This window comes from Mastigoproctus giganteus, chromosome 3, assembly GCF_048544385.1.
Source record: "Mastigoproctus giganteus isolate SK-2022 chromosome 3, ASM4854438v1, whole genome shotgun sequence".
Classification (NCBI taxonomy): domain Eukaryota; kingdom Metazoa; phylum Arthropoda; class Arachnida; order Uropygi; family Thelyphonidae; genus Mastigoproctus; species Mastigoproctus giganteus.
In genome coordinates this window covers 248,595,918-248,623,452 of record NC_143577.1, presented here as the reverse complement: position 1 = coordinate 248,623,452, position 27,535 = coordinate 248,595,918, and the positions used below count along the sequence as shown (strand labels likewise).

Sequence of the window (27,535 nt, the reverse complement as noted above, 5' to 3'; positions counted from 1 at the left end):
CTGAGATTAATTATGCATTGAGACATGAAGTTCTCCGAACAGTGCAGATAGGTTGCTAGGACAGCTCTTGAGGTTTTTCAATGATATGCAGGAATTTTGCCAGTAGGGATAAGGAGGTGATTATCCCATTTGTGTAAGGAAGTGGTGTGGTCAGATCTTGAGTGCTGAATACAGGTATGGAAACCTCATTGTAGGAAAGAAGTGGATCTGTTGGAACAGTTGCAGAGAAGTGCATGAGATTAGTGAGGTGAACAAAAGGGCATTCTTACCAAGAAAGGCTTCAGTTCTGCAAATTGCAACATCTGGAAAATAATCACCTGTGTGGAGATCTGATTGAAGTGCTTATGGCTTTGCAAGGATTGATTAGACTAAATCCTTCCTTTTGCTCAGACACCATACATGTAGGGTACAGATTTAAATTGAGGAAGGACAATTGTTCGATTGAAGTGCAGAAATTTTCTTTTAGCCAGCACATAGTTAATTGTTAGAGCAAATTATAGTATTAGTAGTAGCAAATGTTGCGGGAAGCATCATTTACCACTATTAATGCTATACAAGATGTCCATAAAGTTCCTTCAGGATTTTTGATAGGTGCTGTATATAAACAAATGCAACTATAGACATGCTGTAATTTGTAGTAAATTTTTCCAAGTCTTATTGCTTACCTTAGTGTATACCTTAGTGTGGGGTCCCTGGTGGCACAAAGTATATCCTGCAGTAATCAATTTCTTGATTTGTTTGTTGCCACAGAACATTAGTGACACAGGTGTTCAGGTCATCATTCATGGTGACTGTAATGTGATACAGTATGTCCATAACATATCCTCTCCATGAAGATGACTGGAGTGCAGGTTGGCTAAGAGCTTGGCTCATCATCATGGAAATTAATTGTTCCGATACTGGCAAACAGCCACACCCAGGTGTGGGAACTGCATCTTGTTCCAAACAGAACCGCTCACAAAATCCAGTAGCCATATATTTTTATTCAATTTATATCACTTGTAGATACCATATTATGGTGTTTACTAAAGGGCTGAGATGGCATTAAAAGTGCATCAGATGCTTCACTGTCCCTACGTATCTAATAGTACTTAGTTATGTTTTATTTACAGTAAACTACTGGTGAGTAGAATGGCTTGTTAACAACATGTCATTGACATAGACAGTAAGACAGAAATAATCACAGAATGAGTGAGGACCACTGGGGCACACTGAAAATTTCATAACCAAAAAGACTGAACGATCTATTAAAGTCTTTGTGGTTATAATCACCAAATATTACAGCTCATTACTTAACCAATACCAATGATCCAGCATTTTTCTTCATCTGCAACCATAATGCTTGATACACTGTTTGAAGTAGTTCACAAAATACCCCCCCACACCCCCACCCCCCAGAGCCAACCGGGCTAGCCAGGTGGCTAGCCTGGCAACCCAAAGGTCGCGGGTTCGATTCCCACCTCGGGCTTGGATCAAAGTACTGCAAAAACCTTGGGAGGTGCATTATGGCCACAGAAGCCTATGCGCCAACAACTAACAAAAAAAAAAAAAAAAAAAACCCAGAGAGCTAGTTAACCAACCAGAATGATGAACATGATCTGTATACAAACAAAATAAAATAATTTACCACAATTGTGTAGCTGTTGAGAGCCAAATGAGATAGATCAGTGTATATATATATTTTTTTTTATGAACCAAAAGTTTGGGGGGGGGGGAAAGAACCATATTCTTATGGTGATGACTGAAGAAACTTTTTATGGTGAAAAAATAAAATTTTAAGAAAATTCTTATGCATAGTGGAGAAGCAACTTGCATACCAAATTTTCAGAATTATAAAGTTACATATAACTGACTCTGGTGTAATTTTTGCACAAATGACATAGGTAGAAAGTGGATGCAGAAGACTTAAGATGACATCCATAAAAAATTTAAAAAAAAATAAACTGAAGAAAATATTGATGTCAACCAAAAAAAAAAAAAAGAACGAGACTATATTTCTAATGGAAAAAATAATAGCAACTAACGGCAGTTTATAAAAAAAAAATCTATTTACTTAAAACCCTAATTATTTTGTCAAATATCCAAGAGAATGTGTACCAGCCTTACAACATCTGGGTACAGAGTACAAGATTTTTTAATATACCTTATGGGATTTCTTGATACCATTCTCTAATTACTGCCACCATCGACTTACATTTTGTATGAGGATTTTTGTTAACTTTTATTCCCTTATTTTTAACTGCATCTACGGGTTTAAAAAAAATTGGTTAATTATGCCCTTGCAGTTAGCACAGTGGTTGTAATCTAACCATTGTTCTTTGGACCTTATGGAAAAAGCATGGTTCTTGACAGGAGGAACTTTTTTTTTTTTACTTCATGTGGCCAAGGTGATTGGTCTCATGTGAGGATTGCATGACTTTATCTCCTGGAAATTAGTTTCTTATCCAGCAAATAGACCAAAGAATACACGTTATTAGACATAATATGTAAATACTTTATGGCTAATTTTAAATTTCCTACTGTCTTTGTCTAGTCTAATAAAGGAGGTAGCACTCTCGTATATTTTTTCAAAATCATAATATGTGGGGTATCTATGCCTTGTCTTTCTAGTGCCCGAAACATTGCCTTATGCTGTATGGAGTCAAATGCCTTTTCATAATCCACAAATGCCAGGCATAATGGTGTTTTATATTCATTTGCTTTCTCCATTAGCTGTGATATTACGTGAAGGTGATCCATAGTTGAGAATCCTGTCCTAAAGCCAGCTTGCTCTTTCGGTTGATTCTCTTCAAGTATTCTTTCTAATCTGTTAGTAAATGACCCTTGTGAACAACTTGTAAATGTGGGATAACAAGCTAATTGGTCTATAATTTCCAATTTCTGATTTATCTCCTTTCTTATGCAGCAAAACTATGATTGCATTATTCCACTGCTTAGGCGTCACACCTTTTCGAATGCACTTTGTGAAGAGCCTTGCCAGTTTTTGTGTTATGTCTCTTCCTCCCAATTTTAACAACTCTACAGTAACTTCATCTTCCCCCGGGGCTTTCTGATTCTTCATTTTCTTCAATGCATGTTCTACCTCATCAGGAAGAATATCGGGTATGTCGTATGTGTTGCTACTTTGCAATCCATCCTCCCCACTGCTGGTATGCCTCGCATTCCCTCGCTCCTTGTATAATTCTCTATAGTAGTCTTCTGCTATTTGAATTATTCCTTCTCTGCTGTTTATAAGTACACCATCGCTATTCTTCAGTTTCAGTATCATTTGTCTTTCTGTATTACTGCTCATGGCTACTGATTTAAATCCTTTGTTTTCCCTTAATGCTTGTTCTACTTTTCTTGTGTTAAATCTTCTTACGTCCTCTCTGAGTCTCTTTCTAATGGCTTTGCATAACTCAGTATACTCAATTTTCTCCCCGTCAGTGTTTTCTTGCTCTTCATTTGTCGTCTTCGGTTCATCATGACAGGTGTTTCTTGACTAATTTTTTTCTTCTTTGGATTTATTTTTCCCTATAGGTTTCTTGGGCTTTATCACTTTCAGAAAGTTGTAATATTCCTCATCGATATCTTGGTCCTGAGCAGTCTGGAGAAGTTCAAACTTGTTCTTAAGTTCCAGTACATACTGCTTTTTCTACTCTTCTGTTATCTCAAAGTCCTTTGTATTATTTACTCGAGTCAGTTTTTTCCTTTCCTACATCTATATCAAGTGTACATCTTACCATTCTGTGATCACTTCCAACATTTACCTTATTCAGGACAGTAACATCATTCACAATATATCATCTGTTAGTGAGGATGAAGTTGATTTCATTAGTTGTTAATCCATTTGGACTCTTCCATGTCCACTTTCTGTTCACCCTTTTCTTGAAAAAAGTGTTCATTACTGACAGCCCTTGAGATTCTGCAAATTCCACAAGTCTTTCACCTCTTTCATTTCTTTCACCAATTCCAAAATTTCCTATAGTTCCCCTTTCTGCACTGTTTTGTCTTTTTCCAACCTTAGCATTGAAGTCCCCCATAATAATAGTGTAGTGGGTTTTCTACTCATCTAGAAGACTCTCAATTTCGGTGTACATTTCTTCAACCTCTTCATCATCATGGCTCGATGTTGTTGCATAAATCATTATAATCTTTAGCTTGTATCTCTTAGAAATCTTGAGTATTAGTCTTGACACCCTTGGTGATGTGCTTTTGAATTCCAAATTGTTGTTTTTAAAATCTTTATGGACCAGAAACCCAACTCCACCTTCACTCCTTTCACTGTTTCCATTGGTGTACAGCAGATTTCCACTTGATAAACTTATGATTGATTTCTTCTTCTTGTTTCAGCCAAACCGATGATATTCCAATTCACATTTTCTAATTCCTTTTCCAGCTCTAATATCCTGTCTTCACCGATGAGCAGAATTCCAAATTGTTGTTTTTAAAATCTTTATGGACCAGAAACCCAACTCCACCTTCACTCCTTTCACTGTTTCCATTGGTGTACAGCAGATTTCCACTTGATAAACTTATGATTGATTTCTTCTTCTTGTTTCAGCCAAACCGATGATATTCCAATTCACATTTTCTAATTCCTTTTCCAGCTCTAATATCCTGTCTTCACCGATGAGTGATCGTACGTTATAACAGGCCAAGTTCAATTTCCGTGCATGGCAGCCTGGTCGTACCCAGAGATTCTTAGCACCCTCTGCTTCCACTCTGATCCTCTCGCTGCCGTAAGAGGGGGGAGTGAAAGCTGTTGGGGACTGAGGGCCTTCTGTTTTGTCGTGCTGTCATATGCTGGAGGGTTTGGTCTTTTCCTCTTCACGCTGACCAGGCATCTTGAAGAGAACCACTCTACATGTTCGTTGCCACCTGAGTGACGTAACAGGGCTTACCATCGAGAAGGTGTGCATGAGTGGATTTTAGGGAGGCAGGCCAACCGGACTTCTCCTAAATCCTCTGTAATAGAGAGATATTGGATCCATCAGTGTTTTATCCCGAGTGTCTGATAACACACAGGATACCTGTTCCCCTTTATGCTGCACTAACCAAAAAAAAAAAAAAAAAAAAAAAAACGAATAAAATAATGATAAAAAAAAAATAATAATAATAATAATTAATAAAAGAAAAGAATTTGCCAAAGTAGTTACAAAGCGACTTATATAATAACTTAAATAACTTCATTTTGTTTACATTTCTGTGTTGTGGAGTTCTAGTTTCCAAATTTTGACCAATAATTTTCATTCGGGATGTATGACACTGTATCTGAAAGTTATTGCTCTTGCTAGGGTAGAGTATGGCCAATTTTCCACAGAACAGAGAATTGCTGAATTGAAATAGCTTAGCAGTTCTGCCATTGTTGGAAGTCCTGGGTTTTAAACTCTTCAGGTGTAGTCCATATTAGCCTTAAAAAGCTGCTACCAGTTAAAAGTCACTGCAGCAATTTTTAGCAGAGAATTCTTTCCGACTTGCAACATAAAATATAACATCATATATTGTGACAGAAAATGAGATTATACTTCTGATTGTTTGACAGCTGTCTTTACCATAGAATAAAATCTGTGAAAGAACTAATTGACAAGCATTTTCAGGTCATTGAATGCATAGTGGAGAAGCAACTTGCATACCAAATTTTCGGAATTATTAAGTTACATATAACTGACTCTGGTATAATTTTTGCACAAATGACATAGGTAGAAAGTGGATGCAAAAGACTTAAGATGACAAAGGAACTGGATGCGAAAAATAATTTTGATATTATATATTTGGATTTCAGGAAAGCTTTTGACACTGTTGCGCATGGAAGACTATTGTACAAATTTGAGCAGAATGGTATTAAGGGTAAGTTGCTACAATGGATAAAAGGATGGTTAAGTGCTAGAAGACAGAGGGTGGTAATCAATGGGTGCTGCTCTTCTTGGACTAATGTTATTAGTGGAGTCCCACAGGGTTCGGTGTTAGGTCCACTGTTGTTTTGTATATTTATCAATGATATTGATGAAGGTATATCAGGCTTAATGTCGAAGTTTGCAGTGATACAAAGGTTGGCAGGGTTGTTAATGACAATAATGGCAGTGTGCTACTGCAACAGGATCTAGATAATTTGGGCATATGGGCTAAGAAGTGGCAACTGAAGTTTAACCTTGACAAATGCAAAATACGACATATGGGTAGAAGTAACCCCAGAGAAACGTACCAACTGTGTGGTACTACACTTAAGGTGGTAGAAAATGAAAAAGACCTGGGAGTAATTGTGCAGACAGATATGAAGTTTTCTGAGCAATGCAGACAGGCTGCCAGGGCAGGTCATGGGGTTTTGTCAATGATATATAGGAATTTTGCTAGCAGGGAAAAGGAGGTGATTATCCCTCTATATAAGGCAATGGTCAGGCCACACCTTGAGTACTGCGTACAGGTCTGGAGGCCTCATTTTAAGAAGGATGTAGATTTGCTTGAGCGTGTACAGAGAAGGGCAACAAGATTGGTGAGGGGATCCTCTTACCAAGAGAGGCTTAAGTTCTGCAAATTGCAGTGGCTGGAGACTAGGCACCTGCACGGTGATCTGATTGAGGTATATAAGGCCTTGAATGGGTTGAGCACGCTGAATTCTAATGGGATCCTTCCACTTGTTCAGATTACGAACCTAAGGGGGCATAAATTCAAATTAAGAAAAGACAGATGTAGAATAGATGTGCTGAAATTTGCCTTTAGCCAGCGGGTGGTTAATTGCTGGAACAAACTTCCATCTGTCGTTGTGGAAGTTGATAGGTTGAATAATTTTAAGGAGGAACTGGACAGGCATTTGGAGGGAATGGTGTGATTTTTTTTTTTTTTTTTTTGGCTGATGCTGCATAAGCTCATACATTTGCTTTCTTGCATCACATGCCACTACTACTACTACTACTACATCCATAAAAAATTTTTAAAAATAAAAAATCTAGGGGAATGATATCTGTTATTGGTCCCCTGTAATAGAGTCCATTCCAAAAAAACAAAATTATTATTTTTATAATAATTTGATTGCTTATGTTCATATTGCATAATAACCATTAGAAGTATGTATTCATGAGCTGATATGCATGCACTTCAAATAGGCCTCTGGGGTTGGGAATGTTCTGATTCATAATAACTGCAATGTACTGTAATACACCAACCGTATAACTGAAACTTTATTAAAATAGAAATAATACAGTCGATTCCGGTTAATTGGGACACATCGGGACAGATCACTTTGGTCCAATTAAGCGAAATTGTAATGAGCTGAAAAGCACATTCTAACGGAGGCAAAAAGGTATGAATAAAATAAAGGGAATGTGGTATTTAAAGAAAGCACACTGTATTTAAGTTATATTGGTACAAACATTTATTTAAAAATAACTAAAGCTAAAAACAAACAAAATGTACGTATGTACGTGTAATGTACATATGTAAAATGAAGATACAATACAGAATAATGTCCGTGTCAAGCAAAGGTTACACATTACTTAAGGGTTCTTTGAAAAAAAATTATGAGGTGTACCCTGACGTGTTCTCTTTATGGACTGCAATTGAACAAAGTCGGCACAGGTATCTAATGCTGATAAAGGACTGCCTTCATTGCCTTCCTGCATGAAATAACATCTCAATTCAGCGATACATTTCCTGGCATCCTGGTTAGTCACTCGCTTAGGTATATCATCGTCATCATTTTCTTGGTCTTTTGGTGTCTCTGAGTGTTTTGCCGCAATTTGTTCAGTAATCGTTTCCTCATAATCTTCATTTTCATCGTGGCATTGAAGGTTATTGTCAATCGTTAAAAATTCTTCACAATTTTGGACCTGTTGCAGTTCCAAAGCCATTTCATTTTCTGTACAGCTTATCGCGTCTGAATCATAATTAGTTGTGAAACCACATTTAGCAAAACAATTCCGAATTGTTTTGCTGCTTATTCCTTGCCAGCTATCGGCGATAAATTGTACAGCTTTTAACATTGAAACTTTTGCACTAACCTCTATTGATTTCGAAGATGATGTCAGCAGATTTTCCTCAATTTCTTCAAGGATGTGATTAACCAGCTTTCCGCGATAATAGGTCTTCAAATTTTTTATAATTCCCGCGTCCATAGGCTGTATCAGGGATGTGATGTTAGGGAATAAAAATTCCAGTTCAATATTTTTCAAACCGGCTACATTAGAGTGTGCGGTGCAGTTGTCCAATATCAACAGAATTTTTCTGGACTTCCATTGCAGTTCCGCATCCCAGTTCATTAGCCATTGCGTAAAAATATATGTGGTCATTCATGCCTTCTTATTGGCATTATACGAAACTGACAAACTGTCTATTGTAAGCCCCTTGAGACAATGAGGTTTGGCACTTTTACCAATAACCAAAAGTTTGTGTTTATCATTTCCTGACTTGTTTGAGCAGCACAACACTGTTACACAATCCATTGCTTTCTTTGAACCGGACAGTGTAATGTGTTGATAGCTGAGGGAACCATCCGGCGTAGCACGATAATACAGACCTGTTTCATCGGCGTTGTAAATGTCATCCCCACTAAATTTTTTAAGCAACTCTGGCAGTTTTTCAGATTTCCATTGCTCAGCACTGTCCTTTTCGCCATATGCTTTTTTGTAAAATGTCATGTCTACACTTCCATCGAGACAACCAGCCATCCGTCGCTTTGAAATTTACGTGACCTAGCTTTTTGGCTAACTCCTCTGATTTGGTTTTTAGCATAGGGCCGCTTACACGCACTCCTCGTTTAGATACAGTGGAAAACCATTGATTCAAAGCATCTTCGACGTCTGGATCTTTGCCTTCCCTCTTTCGCTTATGAGATGTTTTCTTTAAATCCACGCGCAATGTCCACTCCTCTCTAAGTTTTTCTTGTTGCTGTAGCAGTCATGAAATTGTAGATTTTGGCACCTTTATTATCTCCACTAGCTGACGATGACTGATGTTAGGAGGTTGACTTTTTATCTTGTGAAAAATAGCGATTTTTTTCTGAAAGCAACAAATCTTTACATGGCATCTTGACAGGGGTCTTAAATGTACTGAAAAAAGGGGGAGGGGGAAACCAAAATCAGTGCACTGTTTGGTACAGTTTTTAATCTATTCTAACCCACAAGATGTATAAATATGTACCTAGTGTGATCGTAAACAACTGCAAGCAAAATTTCTTCAGAATCCGATTACCACGACACAGAACAAACGTAAAACAACCACTGTACAGCACGACTTCGCAATAACTGATTCGGCTGCTGCCCGCATGATCTCTTTGTTACAAACCATCTAAATTAGTTTATTGTTCAATATACTATATTTAGATGTTTGTGCGGCCATCTAAATACAGTTTATTGTTCAATCAAGACCTTCATTGCCCCAATTAAGCCGCGAGTTGGCCCAAATAAGCAGAACAAATTCAGGCTAAATATTTGTTTTGTTTCTGTTTTTCATAATTTGCCCCAAATAAGCAGCTGCCCCGATTAACCGGTGCCCCAATTAACCAGAATGCACTGTGTTATAATATAAAACCGGATCAAATAAAATACACTAATTGTACAATAAAAGCAGTAAAATAATAAAATATAAAAATGAAATATAAAGAATAGCAATTACACTATACGGAATAAAAGCAATAAAAACAACCTTAGCTTTCAGAGGCAACTGCCTCCTTTATCAACAGTAAGCCTTAACTAGTCATGGTACATCTTTAAATACCTGCAGGATGATCACGGCTTGTAGCACATGTTATCATAGGCGTATCCTCCATGCGTACATGGAAACCTGAAATGGTTCGGGAGCATCCAAGAATTACGGATTTCGATTATAATAAAGTTTCAGTTATATGGTTGGTGTATTACAATGCAGTTATTATGAATGATATGCATGTTGTGTGGGCAGAAGAACCTTGAAAAATTAATGGGAATAGCCCTACGCTGCCCGCCTGAGATCAGCTAACTACAGCCTCGATTGAGGAGGACTTTAGAAATTCTTTCAAAAAAAAAAAGTCAATGTATTGTGCTGATTAAGTTGCCATGGAGGACACCTAAAATTCAGAAGAGTTCATTCCAGGGAAAACTTCATGCATCCACCATTGCACTTCATTGCTGAAATGAGGTGGTTTTTCATTCTGAAAGTAAACTGAATTAATACTGCCACTAGTGTTTCATGCAGTTATGGTTCCACTCCTAAAACAAATGGCACACTGTTATATTTAGAATAGTGGTGACGATCATCAATAGTGACATGAGAATTTTTCTGAGCCAAATACACAATGGTCTTAGGGTTTATATACCCATTCAGAAAATTGAAGTTGTCAATCTATACATCCCCACTGGTAATGCTTGTATAAAAAATATATCTTTATTGGTGAATTTTGTGATGTTGCATTGTTTGATATACAGGTGCCCTTTAAAGTCCATTTTGCTTTAACCAAAAAGTAACTGTACTACATTCATCACTAATGATGTTTTATACATTAATAAATTAAGAGTAATTCTTTCAAGTGATTTTTAACACTAAGTAGTCCTCAAGTAAAATATATAGTTTATATCTATAAGTAAAAATTATAAGTTGACAGCTTATTTATAGAAACATTACTTTTAGATATGAGGTCAAATATTTGTCCTGAAAATGTTTTTATTTTTACTTACTGCTTTTAACAGCTATTCATGCCATCATTCTTAAAGAAGTTCCCTTGTGACTTGACAGAGCAAGCCCTGCAGTTCTACCATTGTTGGAAGTTCTGGGTTTTGCATTCTTCAGGTGTAATTTGTGATTGTTGTTGTTGGATCATGCCAGTGATATCATATTTGATGAAAACTTCAGTTTTAGAAATAGATAAAAGTTATGTTGCTAGATCTGAGGAGTGTGCTGAAAGCCTTGTGGATTAACTCAAGGGTTGAAGAAATCTGCGAGGCTCTAGGGGGGAAATTTTTATCAGTGTGGCCCCACATTTTTAGGTAGAAGGAATCGATTTTGTACGGATGGTATTCATTTGAACAAAGGTGGTACTTTTTAGGATACCTTAAGGGTTCAGGAAAACTGCTAGTTAAGGGGGGAAAGGGTAATTTAGATCTGAATTTATCTGATGATATGGATCAAAGTAATGCTTGCACTCACCACAAGAATTCTTGTTTGTTGCCACAACAGCCTATGTTGATAAGATGTTCTGAGAGTAGTAACATTTCAAATGATGGAGAAGATAAAGCTTGGGATACAAACCTTCAAGGTTTGTATCCCAACTTCAAGGGAAAGTGGAAAAGTACTTATTATACTTATACTATGGAAGAATACTTAGGCTTAACAGTGTCTACAGTAATGTCAGAAGTGTTGTCAGTAAAATGGCTGAATTTGAACACTTGGTCAGGAAAACTAATGCTGATATATAATAGAGCTAATAGAAACATGGAGGACCTGGAAAATGGAGGGCACTCACCACAAGAATTCTTGTTTGTTGCCACAACAGCCTATGTTGATAAGATGTTCTGAGAGTAGTAACATTTCAAATGATGGAGATAAAGCTTGGGATACAAACCTAAATAACTTCAAGGGAAAGTGGAAGAGTACTTATTATACTTATACTATGGAAGAATACTTAGGCTTAACAGTGTCTACAGTAATGTCAGGAGTGTTGTCAGTAAAATGGCTGAATTTGAACACTTGGTCAGGAAAACTAATGCTGATATATAATAGAGCTAATAGAAACATGGAGGGCCTGGAAATTGGGAATGAGTTCCACTACAGTATGTATAATGTATTTTGGAAAGACAGAAAGGGGTGGAGGGGGATCATGCTTCTTATCCAAAGCAGAAAATAACTTTTGCTGAGTCTGAAGTTGTCTGCCAGCATGGTGGGAGTTAGTTGGAAGCAGCAAAGGTATAATGAGAGTGGGAGTAATCTGCAACTCAACTGGATGATTGTGAAGAGTATGATGAGAGTCTCTACATGCAGATGGAATGAGCAGGCAAGCATGAATGTCATGTTATGTGTGACTTTACTCTGCCCCACATTGATTGGAATAAGTGGGAGGGAAACTCACCATGGGAAAAATTTTTTTAAAATAAAATAGATTATTATTATTTGTACCAGCATGTTAGCAAGAGTACTAGGGGTAAAAATAGTCTAGACCTCATCATTACTAATGAATCAGATGATATCACAAGGTTTAAAGTATAGGAACTATTGTCAGGAAGTGATCCTGCAATCATCAGTTGGAAGATGAAGAAAGATGTTGCAGTAGTTAAGAGTAATGGCACTGGTTTTAACTTCAGAAGAGGGGACTTTGACAGTTTAAGGCATTATATGGCATTTATAAATTGGATGGATTGCCAAGAGAGGGCAAATACAGTTGAATTATGGAATACTTTTAAAACAAAAATCACAGAAGCTATGAACTTATACATACCATATTGCAGGAGAAGGATGCTAAAATGGATGACTGTGGAGCTGGCTGATCAAATATTGCAGAAAAAGATAACATGGGATAGTTACAAAGTGATGAAATGTACTGAAGCCCACAACAGGTACAAATTGATCTGTAATTGTACCACAAATAAGGTCATGGAGGCCAAGGCTGCACTGGCTAAGAGAGAAAAGAATGAGGAAAAGGAATTTTTCATGTATGTGAATACAACGAAGAAGAAAGGTAATCAGATTGGATCCTTGTGCACTGGGTGTGAGTAAATATTAGTCTTAGTCTTACAGTCTTAGATAACCCTGCTAATTTTGCAAATGAATTGAATGGGTACTTTGCATTGGTCTTCACTGATGACAGATCCTTCATGCTGAGAAGAGGCTGAGCCATATGAAATTAGTGATTTCATAATTGCAGATAAATGTTTATACATCCATCGGCAATTATGAAATCACTAATTACTAGGAGGCAAGTAAGGCTCCTGGAGTTGGTGGCATACACTCAGTAGTTTTGAGGGAGACTGCCAGGGAGTGTATTGAACCATGGAGATTAATTATGAGGGCATCTTTGAATTGGAGAAGTGTCAACGTATCGGCACTACATAAAAGCAGGAGAGTGAAGAGTGAAGTTGGTAACTACAGACCGGTTAGTCTGAATTCAGTGATAGGAAAAATCTTAGAGGCAATGTTTAACTATCTTAATAGGCTATTTTGACACAGTTACTCATGAGTTGGATGTAGGGAACAATTTTGACATAGTTAATTTGGATTTTAGCAAAACATTTGACTCAGTCCCTCATGAGAGGATACTGTATAAACTTGAACAGGTTGGGATTATTGATAAGCTTCTAAGGTGGATTTCTAGGTGGTGGCTACAGGGCAGAATCAGAGAGATGTTCTTCAGATTGGTGTAACATTAGAAATGGGGTCTCCTGGAGATTTTTTCTTGGACTACTGTTGTTTCTCATTTTCATAAATGACATTGACAAAGGGATAGAAGGTATGATCTCAAAATTTGCTGATGATGCAAAGATTAGAAGAGTCGTTAATGATCAGTGCCCAGTAGCACTACTTTAGGATGACTTGAACGAACAGACTTCAAAGATGGTCAGAGAAGTGGCAGTAATATTTCAATGCAGCTAAATGCAAGGCAAATAGCACTTGGAGAATAGCAATTTCCAAATAAATTATACACTTAGTGGGGTTGAATTAAAAACAGTGGAGGAGGAAAGGGATCTGGGAGTTACAAAGCAGGCAGATATGAAGTTTTCTGAACAGTGTAAACAGGCAGCCAGGAAAGCCCATGGCTTTCCTGGATGCCTGTTTACGTTTATAAAATGTTATCCTGTAGAGATAGGGAGGTCATGATCCCACTGTACAAAATCTAAGGCAAAATCTAAGACATACTGTGGCTTGCTGCTGAACTGGGTACTCTAACCTGGTTCTCTTTAAAACCCCATCCCCGGGCAGGGGGGGAGGGAGACAGAGCTCTGTCTCCTCCCCTCCCTGCCTCTCCCATACTTCGCCTGGTGAGGCTCGTCCCCACTGACCTCTTTGGGGATGCCTACTCTATCATCCCCATCCTACCCGTTTCCCCCCCCCCAGTCTGCCGTCTCCCTCCCCACTCTAACTAAACCGACCGAGTACGCCCCTAACAATGCAGCCAAATTCTAATCAACGGCTAAATTCAACCGCTTTCTCATAAATCTCTTTTGGCCTTTCCAAATTCTAGTGTTCACCACCCATATATATATATATATATATATATATATATATATATATTTAGTTGTTGGGCCCCTATTGGGTCCCAATAGGGGCCCAACAACTAAATGGTCAGAGAAACAACAGAACATAATACTACACAACAAACCACTCCCCACACACTTTTTAAATCTCTGGCCTCCACAGAGTTCTGTGTCACACGTACAAAGAATACAACACGAACATGGGGGATACCCCTAGTGCCGTCAGACAACTAACACACTTTACACTTTACTGTACAAGGCAAAATATTGCATTTGGAATACTGTGTTCAAGTATGGAGACCTCATCTGAAAAAAGACAGTGCTTCTTGAAAGGATCCAAAGATCGGCAAAAGGACGACCGTACAAGGAAAGACTCCAATTATGTGGGCTACAGAGCTGGTAACCAGGCACCTCAGAAGTGACCTGATTGAGATTTATAATGCTCTAAGAGGGATTAGTAAAATGAATGAAAGTGGAATTTTCACTGTTCTAAAGAATTCCAGGACTAGCAGCCATAAATTCAAATTACAGGGGTTGAGGTTAGATTAGATTGTAGAAAGTTTTCTTTTAGCCAACGAGTCGTTGATTGCTGAACAAGTTTCCCTCGCAGTTAGTTGAGGCTGAAGTTTGAATAAATTCGAAAGTCAACATTGTTCCTGTGTGAGGAAAGTAGTGTATACATACAATGAGTGATCACTGAATTATGATCACCTACCTAATACTTTGTAGGTCCTCCTTTTGCCCTCAGTACAGCAGGTATTCAACGAGGCATTGATTTAACAAGATGTCGGAAGCATTCAAGAGGTATGGCCAACCAAGCTATGTGTAATGCAAACAATGCAGGTATGGTGGTGATTGGTGTATCCAGACACCTGATATGCCTTTCCATAGTGTCACACAAATGCTCTATGCAATTGATATCAGAGGAGTTCGGAGGGCAATCGATATGCTGGAAGTCAGAACTGTGTTCCTCAAACCATTCCTGCACAAGTGCCTGATGGCTTGCCACATTGTCATCTTGGAAGATACCATTGCTATTCAGGAAAAAGTGTAACATGGCAGGGTGTACACAGTCAGCAAGCAGTTGATGATAGCAGAGACCAGTGATACATTGTTCCACATGCACCACGGGTCCAAGTTCCTGCCAGTGAAACATGCCCCACACCATACAACCATCTCCACCTGCCTGCACTTTTGATACCATGCATGATGGATGAAGAGCCTCATGTTGTTGATACCAAATCTGTACACGACCATCCACGGTGTGGAGTAAATAACATGACTCATCGGACCAGCACATCTTCCAGTCTTCTAATGTAAAACTTGCATGCTCTTTGCACCAGGCGAGTCTTTTACACCAATGAACCTTAGTTAGGAGAGGATGCCATAGGGGGTCGTCTGCTGGTTTAGCCCATATGTGCTAGCATGCAACGCATGGTCATGGCAGATATTGCTCCGGGTTGGCCCATTTTGTATTGGGTAGTCAACTCTTGAACATAAATTCTCCTGTATGAGTCATCGAACCTGTCGCTCATCTCAAATTCAATCTTTTGCTGACCTTTGCAGTTTTACCGTCGAGTCATTGTTTGACCATTTTGACGCCGGTCCTGGTACACTTTAACTACGGCGGCTCTCGAATACCCCACCAGTTCAGCCATTTGGGAAATCGAGGCACCAGCTCGTCGAGCTCCCACAATCTGTCCTTTATCAAAGTCCGATAAATTCTTCCCTTTACCCATCACACTTAGAATTTTACTACCTACTGAACCAATCTATGCTATGTAGGTCGACTAACTCTGCACTCTCATATCTCACATGGTCAACAGGTCACATTCACTTTTCATAAGGGTGATCATAATTCAGCGATCACTCAGTGTGTCTATATATATATATATATATATATATATGTATTAATATATTGAATGTAATATATTTAATACAGTAAACCCCTGCTATTCGTGGTATCTGTATTTGTGGTTTCATGTATTCACGGTCGCTGATTTAATATAAAATGAAACCTAAAAAATGTGAATTTTAAAGCGCTGTGAACATTTTACACCATAAAAAACATGGGCATGGCTAAAATCGTCTTGCCCAATCAAAACAGCGCTCAGTGGGTAGGGGGGAGGGATGACAAAATCATGAGCGCAGATGTTATCCGCCAATCCTTGTTCAGTATGTGTTATGCGCTTGTCATGGAAGGTTGCATTGTTTGCTTTTAATTGATATGCTTACAAAAGTGAAAAATCTACCGTTTTGCAGTGTGTTAGTGTAAACAGACTTTTTTGAGAGTGTTAACGGTTAAAAGAAAGTAACTTTATTGTGAACGAGTTCTTTTCTAACCCCTGCAAAAATATGGCTACGAATAACAAGGGAATTGTGAAAAGATCAAAGAAGGTGATGACATTAGCGAGTAAAATTGAGTTATTAGACAAAATTTCTAATGGTGAAAGTGTCTCGTCAGTGGCAAAACATTATAAAATCAACGAGTCAATGGTACGATCAGTCAAGAAATCGGAAGAAAAAATCTGCCATAGAGTCTGTGAAAATGTGCTAATTGCTTCAAAAATTTGCTCTGTCAGTCGTGATGTTAAATTAGAAAAAATGGAAAAAGCTTTAAATCTGTGGATAGAAGACCGAACTCAAAATAAAATTCCATTAAGTTCACTCATCATTCATGAAAGGGCAAAACACCTTTATCAAAACTTTAGTGAAACTGGTTATAGCACTGGCGGGATAAGTTTTTTTAGCTAGCAAAGGCTGGTTTGAAAGATTTAAAAATAAATATGACCTTCATAACATGAAACTTGTAGGCGAGTCGGCATCAGGGGATTTCGTGGCTGCAGAAAGTTTCCCAACTGAATTAAAAAAAATTAATTACGGACAAGGATATGTTTCCGAACAGGTGTTCAATGCAGATGAAACTGGGTTGTTTTGGAAGAGAATGCCAGCCAGAACATACTTAACACAAAATGAAAAATCTGCTCCTGGATTCAAAGCTTCCAAAGATAGGCTTACTCTTTTGTTTTGTGCAAATGTAGTGGACACATGATAAAACTGATGCTTGTGTATAAATTGCAGAATCCACGTGCTTTGAAGGAAAAGAATAAAGATCAACTTCCAGTTTATTGGAAATCCAATAAAAAAGCCTGGGTAACAACTACACTTTTTAGAGAGTGGTTTAATGATAGCTTTGTGTAAGAGGTGGAAAGTTACTTAGCTTCAAAATCTTTGCCTTTCAAAGTTCTGCTTCTTATTCATAACATGCCAGGACATCCAAGCAGTCTAGAATTTGACCACCTAAACATTGAAATTGTGTTTTTGTGTTTTACAACCGCTAGACCAAGGAGTGATTGCTGCGTTTAAGTCCTATGTTAGGAGAACTTTTACTGGCTTGGTTGAAAAAATGGAAAGGGAGTCAGACTTAACTGTAAGTCAAAGTTGGAAAAATTATAACATCGCAGATTGCCTGATCAACATTAAGGCATCAGTTGATGAGATAAGAGCACTATAATTAACGTGTGTTGGCAAAAATTGTGGCCAGAAGTGGTTGCCGATATTGTACAGGGAATAGAAGGCGGGGGCTTTGAAAACATTGATGCAACAGACATTCAGGAACTTATTGAGACTCATGCAGGTGAACTTACAATAGAAGAGTTGGATGAATTAGTAACAAGGTCAAATGAGAACCAAAATGATCCTGAGGAGGAACATCTCGACGTTGTTAGACCAGAATTAAATAGCAAATCATTAAAGGAATCTTTAGCCTCTCCATACAACTTTCAGAAAAGATGGTGGAAGTGGATCCTAATTTGGAAAGAAGCATCAAGTTTAAACAAGACCTAGAACAATTACTCTTGGCTTACAAGGAAATTCAAAAGGAGCTCAATAAAAAAATGAAGAAACAAACTTCGGTTAAGAGTTACTTTTTGCCCAGCAACCCATATTCTTAATATGTTTTTGAAATTGAATTTAAATGCCATAAGAACCGCAGATTGTAATAAGTCTGCCGTGGCCGAACATTTTTGGGAGAAGCAGCATCAAATCTCCCCGGAGGACGCTATTATTTTGGATCGTGCACACGGATACTGGGAGCGTAAATGGCTCGAGGGTTTACGGATTGGTTCATCCAGTAAGAATACCATGAATAGAGATAGAGGCATGCGTATTCATCCCATTTTTGAAACAATTATATTAAGTTCGGATGAACGATTTTCTTTGCCACGTACCTGAGACATTTCCGCTTCCGGTTCTGACCATGTGCCGATTGAACCACGTGGAGATATACCACGTGTGGAGGTACCGTGAACCTGCTATTTAAGGAGATGTTGCAGGAAGTTATATTACTGTTGAAGAAGAGAGCTGACGCTCTCGAAAGCTCCAGGTTTTTAGCGCTTTTAATTTTATATTTTAGCTTATTTTATTGTAAATGATCTTTTATTACAGTTTTTAGCAATCATTAGTTTATTGTAAATAATTTGTTTTTGATTTTATATTACTTGTAAAATTTTAGTCACAGTAAATTTTATTCAATGGTCAGTGTATGAGTTTATTTTCTAGATATGTTTTTGAAAGATTTGTTTGAAATTTCTAATAAATATTACATTTAATATTAAATTGTTTCTTATTTTCATTTCGATGCCATATGCTTGCATTTCACTATGTACTGTCTATGTACATAGTCATATTATGAAGGTACATATAATACATACATAGACAAAATTTTAGACTAGTTTTTCTTATATATTTCATACTTGGGAATGGAACCCTCTTATTACTGTGGGTGCCATAACTCAGTATTCGCAGCATTTCTCGGGAACGTAAACCACACAAATAGCAGGGGTTTATTGTATATTAAAGGTAATTTTTTAAAACATTTAATATGTATATATATATTTTTTTATTTTATTTTTTTTTGCCAGTGCAGCAAAAGCCTGTGACTTCCTTTCACTATATGGCAAATACTATTACTACTTCAGCAAATTCTGAAGAAGTGGGAGAGGAATGTTAGCAAAAAAAATGAGTCTGCATATAATAATAGATTTTGAACTTATGTAGTTTCAAGTGCTCTATTTATTTTATCATCCTTGAATATTATCTTGTGCATCATACCATTGGAAGTTTATATTTTGAAACTTCATTAATACCTGAAATTATCAAAAGTTAGTACATTTACAAAAATTATCCTTTAAAAATAAGTAGGCTTAGTAATGTGTTATAAGTTTAATAAAAGTTGTCCTAACAGAGCTAGATTATAATTACATTTTATTTTTTTTGTTTTAGCTTCACTGTAGCCATTGTGGAAAGATTTTCTGCAGTGAATGTTCCTGTAAAACTGTGCACAGTGGACCAAAGCACAGACCCTTCAAGGTTTGTAATGTGTGCCACACTCTGTTGGTCCATGATACTGCCCCATATTTCAGCAGTGAACCACCACAAACTCCTAGCTAAGGACACCTGTTTTAATAATACTGAAAGATCAGTAGACTGGAAGGCAGGGCAGCAGTTGTAGTCCAGGCATGCAAAACAATTCTCGTAATTGCAAACCTGAATAAACAAGTGCTGTGCACTTGTGCAGTGATAATAAAAATGATGTTGTCGGCGGCTGTTTGCATGCAACTTTCATATGTATAGTGACCGGTCTTCTGCAATCATTCTTTTGCATGTGTATAAACTGGAAGTGACTAGTCGTGTTGGCCTGTCTCTCAGCTTTCATATAAATTACTATTAACAACCTTACTTTTGTGAAAATATAGACTTTGCAGATGGGAGATGTGTATATCAGCTCAAGTTCAAGAAGCCCAGTGCAACTTAAAAGATCTGCTTGATAACTAAGTGAACCAGGATTAGCTAGTGATGAGCTGGAGCACAGGTATCATTACTATGCCTTTAAAAAGAACAGCATTTTTATTGTGTGAAGTGTTAAGTGCTTGTTCTCTGCTCTTCTTTAATTACTGGATTAATAATTAATATTTTTTTTTTGTCTTGATTCTTTAATTTTTAAATACAGATATCAGATTTTACTTGCCATTTTATGTCAGAATAAGAATTCAACATAAACCTTGTTTGCATTTACCAGTGAAACATATTGACCCTGATTAATAACTTACTTACTGGTAAAACCTATATTTCAAATATGGCTTCATTTTGTTAATTTTAAATATATATGTTTTATATATATATATATATATTTATTGTTCAAAAACTTTTTTTAAGTTTGTTACTAGACAATTAATTTTCAAAAGTTGGAATTTTGATTAGGCTACATAAAATCATTAAAACTATTTCAGCTTATATGAAGTACTTATTTCAGGGAGCCTCCTTAAGTAATATGAGAAAAAATGATATATTGACATTAATCAGTGACATCAATTGTTTCATTAGTACAAAAAATATTTTGTTCCCATTAGATAATTACTCTGGAACTGATTCTATTAAGTGTTTTATAAACAAAAGATTTTCTTATAGAGTGCAATATGAAAATTTTGGTATTTTGGTAAACATCTTATCCAATTACGTTTTTCCTTACTGTCACAAATACTCTGAACTCTTTTGTGCAAAGGATCATAAACTGCCAGTTATAGCATTATTTTAAAAATAAGCTGTTTATGAAAACTTTTTTATGTAAAATGTTAAGTGTATGTGTGTTAAAAGGTTTAGAGATTAAATTTCCAAAATTATGATTAATGTAGAATATATAAATGTTTTAGAACGTTAAAATGAACAACTAGACTTTTTTAAACAATGTACAAATTGTAAAAATAATGTATAAAGTAAGTGCCAGCTTTTGGCACAAAGATAAACATACAAAATGCACATTATCTGACCCTAATTACAGGGACATGTGAATTTAATGTATAGTGAGCTTTACTTTCCATTTAGAGCATCATAAATTTGGTGTTTCTCTATTTTAGTGCTTCTTTTTTATCAAAGTGTACTACTAAATATACTTGTATTTTTACTTTTGTTTTTCCCTAGAATTTTCTTATATATGATATCTAAATTTTTTAAAATTAGATATCTCTGCTATCCTAATTATTCAGATTACATTTTTTTATTGTTTACATGCAGTACATAAAAAAATTAACTGCACATCAACAGGACCTGATAAACTTCCAAACAAGTGGTTATATAAATATACTTAATTAAATCTAAAATCAGTAATTCACCTGATAACTTTGTTCTAATCATTAAGTTCAGCAAACACTTTAATTGCATTAAGTTCAGTCATCATAAATGAGTAAAAATCTTATTTAAATATTGTGTAAGTCAGTTGTTTTATCTCTTTATATTAAATTCTTTGATTTTTTCAAAATCTTTATAAAGTTTTCTTGATAAAGATTTTGAAAAGCAAAGAATTTCTGTCTTTTGTGTTTGAATGTAATATAGTGCATATTTCTTGAATTAACCATCTATCTGTGAATTTTTTTGGAATTAAAAATTATTGATTTTGCAGGTCAAGTTTGTGTATGTTGTTATTAGAAACTGGTATTTCTTTAAAAAAAAAAAATAATAATAATAAAAATACACACACACACACACACTGGTGTTCAAAGAAGATGCATCACCTAGGAATTTCACATTTGTAACCCTTTTTCACGATGGTATGTCACATTAATGACTAGCATCACAAATAGAAATATAAACAAAAGATATTTATTGATAGGTAAGGCAAAGCTAAATAATATTTGACAGGTGCTCTCAAAACATTCCACAATGAGCATTTGCACTTTATACAACAGTTTTGGTAAACACGGCAATTATGGTTGAAATGTTATCAGAAGCCCTCAATTTGCTTCAGTTTATCATTTTTAAATGGTAAACAAAATGAAAAGTTCACCAGGTGCAAACTAATATTTAGTTGAACCACCTCTGGTCCTGATGACAGTAGCACACCGTTTAGGCATTGACAAGATCAATTTCTGAAGATAATCAACTGATAGTTCGTGGTTCCAAACACGAATTATAAAGTTCACGAAGGGTCTTTGATTTCTTTCTGGCAACTGCAGATTCCACACGATGCCAACAGTTCTCTATAGGATTCAGGTCAGGGCTGTTCCCTGACCTGAATTTTTCCAACCATTTTTTCACCTGTAACAAATTACTGTTGAACTTCTAATGCAGAAATGAAGCTAAAGTAACTACAGAAGTGCCTACTTACACTTTTTGCCCGATGACAAGGAACAGAGTCATCCTGAAAGATGCAGTTACTTGACAGGTTGAAATGGTCTCTAATAGTTTGGCAGCAATTTGCCTTCCAATATAGTCAGGTATCCATTGCCATTTACGGAACTGTTTATAAACTGCAGGTGACCTACTCTGCGATACAAAATGCACCCCCATATCATTTGGCTAGTAGAGAATTTCACTGTAGACACCACACAGTCTGGACGGCGAATAGTTTGTCTCCCATCAGAGCCATGCAGGTTGAATTTCTTCTCATCCGAGAAAATAACTGACTTCCACTGCTCGGGGGTCCATTTGACATGCTCCTTACACCAAATCAATTGGGCCTTTTTCATTTTTTGTGTGAGGAGGGACTTCTAGCCTGGGATGACAGGCTCAGACGAAGAAGCTTTACGGTTTTAAGGTATAAGCGCTTCAAAACGCGGTCCTGTTTTGGCTTAGACTCGTTTGTGTCTGGTTCCTTTTTTCCTTTCAGCAGAATCATGATAGGAATTCCATATTCTTGAGTTTGGAAAGAAATCTGCTCACTGTTGACTGATTACAAGATACTCTATAAGCAATAAGACGGGAAGAACATCCTTCCTCGTGTAAAACAACAATAGCACTGTTTCTTCGTGGTGTCAACTGCACGTAACTCATCATCCTGACACAAGCAAGGAGTGACTGCAACCCTTGCTGAGCGTGCTTATATAGCTGAAAGTAACAGCTGATGCAATATTACATCATCACCTACGCATGTCAATCTTATCTGATGCAATCTGTAAGAAATATTGCCATATACTTACATTATTCTGACAACAATTACAATGTTAAGGGGTGATGCACTTTCTTTGAACACCAGTGTATATATGAATTAAAAACTTCAACAAAATATATAGTAAGATAAAAGAATATTAAAAAAAAAAAAAAAAGCAATGGACGCTCAAATAAACGTCATCGACAAAATAGAACACAAAAGATTAGAATGGTATGGGCATGTTATGAGAATGCCGAAAGAGAGATTACCTAAAAAAGCAATGGAATGGACACCCACTAGAAGGAAAAGGAGAAGGCTGAGAAGCACATGGATGGAGGGAGTGGGGCAGCTGTGAAAAAGAGGAAATTGAAAAATGGAGACTGGGAGGACAGAAAAGAGTGGAGGAACAAAATTGAATTATAAAAAAAAAAAAAAAAAAGTTCGGTCGAAGATAACTGCTGATACAATGGAGAAATACAAGAAGAAGAAGAAAAAAGAAAGAAAATTAGTATAGCAGGCATTAGTGGCTGCAATGCATTATCCACTATGTGCTGTTTATAATAAAATATAAATAAATAAATAAAGCAGATGCCAACAGCATGGCAAACCAATAGAGCGAATAGTAAATTAAACCCAGATATCCTTATATTCATCCCCCCCTTTATTTTATTTTATTATGTATGGGTTATTTTACTATTCGCTCTCCTGATTTGCCATGCTGCTGGAATCTGCTTTATTTATATTTTATATATATATATATGTAATGTATATATAATGTATTCATAACAAGTAGTTGAAATTAATAGAAATGGCTTAAAAAGAATGATAATTAAAAAATCCAAAACCAATGGATTATGGACAAGAGGCACTGCCTATAATAACAGAAATACCCAACAACCATATGGAATATAGATAAGTAGATTAGAGTATAAATGGAGGAATGCTGACCACATCAGATGTATTAACAATGGATAAAATAAATAGGTACCTGTAAAACAAAAGGTAAATTAAAATATAATTAAATAAAAATACATATAGTACTTAATGCTAGAGATCCAATGATTTTAACTTCGTCATCAAGGGTCAGCAGCCAAAACCAGTGGATATATAGCAAGAAGCAAGGCCTCTGTTTCTGATATGAAATATACATAGCAAGAGGTAAAAACAAGTAGGCTGACGTATATTTCATAGCTGACCCGACAGAGACCAACAAGGAAAGGAATGAAATCCATATCAAATCTAAATTAAAATAAAAGTAAAAATTAAGATAAGACTAAATAAAATAAAAAGCAACCCAAGGGGAATTTAAAAAACAAAAGTAATGTAAAATGCAGACGAGATGATATTGACAAAGGCAGACAACTTAAGGCAGTGCCAAGCAGAAGCCGATGAAATGGGTTGAGGGAAGCAAACATCAGCCAAGCTGTATCGGCGAATCGAAGAAGTTAGCAAATTAGTTCTTAGCTTATTTATAACAAGTTGAAGTAACCCGAAGTGTTGAGAAGGGGAGAAGGTGTAAATAGGTCAAAGTTACCCGTGTAGTAGGGAGGAAATCTGTACCTGTAGTTGGTCCCAGGACATAGTCCTGGGACCAACTACAGGTACAGATTTCGCAAACCCAGACTGCCCAAGCAGTATTTCCCTTCTTCCAATTACTTTTTACTGTTCTTAAACCCTTTATTTTTTATTTCTCGTGTGTGGTTAGGTTAACCAAAAACAATATTTGGGATGCTGTTTTTCTGCTATCTCTGCTTTTTTCGTCTCCAACAAAGTTTGGAGCCTTTTTTTTCTCTGCTTTGTCAGTTTGATATTTCTTCCTTGTACTTGGTTGTTTATGCTTCATTTGTTTAATTGCCAACCTCCCCTTCCCACACTTGGGATTACTTCAACTTGTTATAAATAAGCCGAGAACTAATTTGCTAACTTCTTTGATTCACCGATACAGCTTGGCTGACATTTGCTCCCCTCAGCCCATTTCACCGCCTTTTTTTTTTTATTTTATTTTTTTATTTTTATGTAAACCCCAAACACGAGAGGTATTGGAACCTATAGTACTTAGTACCGTGCTTGGGTTGGAGGTTGAGAAGACGAAAGAAGACATTTGTTGACATTAGACTTGAACTTCTGTAGACTGTAATTTTCCGGAAATACGTACGAAGGAAAATTGTTCCAGAAAACGGCAGTTGAATGAATAAATGAGGAAGATGAAAAGTTGGTTCTGTGAGTTTGAAGTTGGACAGTAAATGGATGTTGGCTGGTGCCGGCACGTGTTCAGACTGTTTTGAAAGATAGAGTGGGAATTATAGAAGCCAATTGAGAAGAACAGTGCCCATGGAAATATCTGTAGAAGAGGCATGCAGCAGAAACAGTACATCTGAGAGATAGTGAGTGGAGAGATTCTGTTAGAGATGAATCATTAATTAACCTAACTGCCCTCTTCTGATCGGAATCAAGAAGCCTGAGAGAGGTTTTGGGAGCACCACCCCAGATGTGTGAACAATATTCCATGGTAGGGCGGATTTGCAATTTGTACAGAGTGAACAGCTGTTTGGAAGAAAAGTAATGCCGAGAGCGAAAGAGAAAACCAAGTTTTTTAGATGCAGAGGAAGCAATATTTGTAACGTGCTTGTGCCAAGAGAGATTAGAAGTCAGAGATTAGAATCCCCAAAAGAGATATATCATTTTGCCTAGAAATCGGAGTGTCACCAAAGATAAGCATAGGAGCAGAAGAATCCTTTTTGCAAGATATAAGACAAGACTCAGTTTTAGAAGGATTGAAATCAACTAAGTTGTCTTTGCCCCACTGGAGAATTACCTGGAGATCAGCATTTAAAGAATTAGTAGCAGATTTTTGAGAAGTTGAAGCTGATTGAGCAGGACAAGGTTTGTTAAAATGGAAAGTGGAATGCAATGTGCTATCATCGGCAAAACTATGGATAGGATTTCCAGTCAATGGAAGAAGGTCATTAATATACAAGAGGAAACGAGTGGGGGAAAGAACCTTGGGGAACACTGGCATTAGTGGAGAAGTTAGAAGACAGAGAGCCATCTACCATCACCCTCAGTGAGCGATCAGAGAGAAAACTGGATAACCAATTACAAAAAACAGTTGGCAAACCATAAGATGGAAGCTTGTTTAGAAGACCTTTATGCCAAACACGATTGAAAGCCGTTGAGATGTCAAGAGCACCTGTTTGTGTTTCACCGAACTTTTCCATTCAAGTTGTCCATAAATGGGTAACATAAGCCATAATATCACCAGTGGATCGACACTGACGTAATCCATACTGGTGATCGTTGATCAAACGGAAGGTTTCTAGGTTGTTTAAGAGTTGGCAGTTAGTTGATGTCTCCATTACTTTTTAAAGAGTAGAAGTAATTGAAATGGGACGATAATTGGAAGGGAGGGATTTGGCACCGTTTTTAGGAACTGGCTGGATATGAGCAAATTTCCAAGCAGAAGGAAAAACACCTTTGGAATAAGAAAGTGAAAAAAGGCAGCAAAGAACAGGAGTAAGTTCTGGAGCACAGGTTTTGAGAACAATTGGAGAAATACCATCAGGACCTGGAGCTTTCTTAGCATCAAGATTCTTCAAAATCCTTCTGACATCCTTTTGACGGAAGACCACAGGAGGCACTGAATGGAGCGTGTTGGGAATGCTGGGAGGTGTCTTACCAAGATCATTAATACATGAGTTGGAAGAAAAATGGGATGCTTAGCAGGTCAGCTTTATCCTTGGCTGAAGTGACAACAGAACCCTCTGGTTTGGACAGAAGTGGGAGCAGAGATGGGCAACAGTTGTGGCCAATAGCTTTGGGAAGAGACCAGAATGGTCTACATTAGGGCAAGAAGCGAGTTTTCTCTGCTTGCTACATTAGGGCAAGAAGCGAGTTTTCTACTCTTAGCCTGTTCAAACTCTAGTTTGGACTGATTAATAACTGCTTTACAGTTGTTGCGAGCTTTGGTGTAGGCAGAAAATGAAACTTAAGAATTAGAAACAAGCCAATTACGGTATGCAACGTTCTTCTCTTGAAGAGCCTTAGCACATTTATTGGAAAATCAAGGTTTAGATAAAGGACGAGATTTTAAAGTGGAGTGTGGAATAAAGGATTCCATTCCTGCAAGAATAATTTCACTGACACTATCTGAGCAAACGTTGACATCAGAAGTTTTGAAACAGTAATCCAACCAAGGAAAAGAAGAAAAGAAATCTTCGCAGGTGATCCCATTTTGCATTTTTGCAATGCCAAACAATACGAAGTTGGGAATAGCCATGAGATTAAAGGCTCCATTGGAGAAGAGACAATCACCACGTTGTGATCTGAGGTGCCTAAAGGACCTCTCACTTCGACCATGTACTTAGAAGGGTTGTTTGTGAGAAAAAGATCAAGCGTGTTGGCTGTACCGTTAGGATTGTATGGTAGTCTTGTAGGTAAATGAACAATCTGTGCAAGGTCATTAGAAATTGCAAAAGCCTTG

The 27,535-nt window shown here is 37.0% G+C and overlaps 1 protein-coding gene across 6 annotated transcripts in view; it reads left to right on the top strand.

The window, feature by feature from the left end:
- Positions 1–20,155, top strand: part of LOC150089016 (rab GTPase-binding effector protein 1-like) — a 367,033-nt gene extending 346,878 nt beyond the window's left edge. For all 6 annotated transcript variants that reach the window (XM_090369775.1, XM_090369776.1, XM_090369773.1 and 3 more), the window contains one exon: positions 19,416–20,155. In XM_090369775.1, coding sequence (XP_090225901.1) covers positions 19,416–19,583 — 168 coding nt within the window. In that variant the 3' untranslated portion in view covers positions 19,584–20,155. The remainder of the gene's footprint in view (positions 1–19,415) is intronic.
- Positions 20,156–27,535: the final 7,380 nt, after the last annotated feature.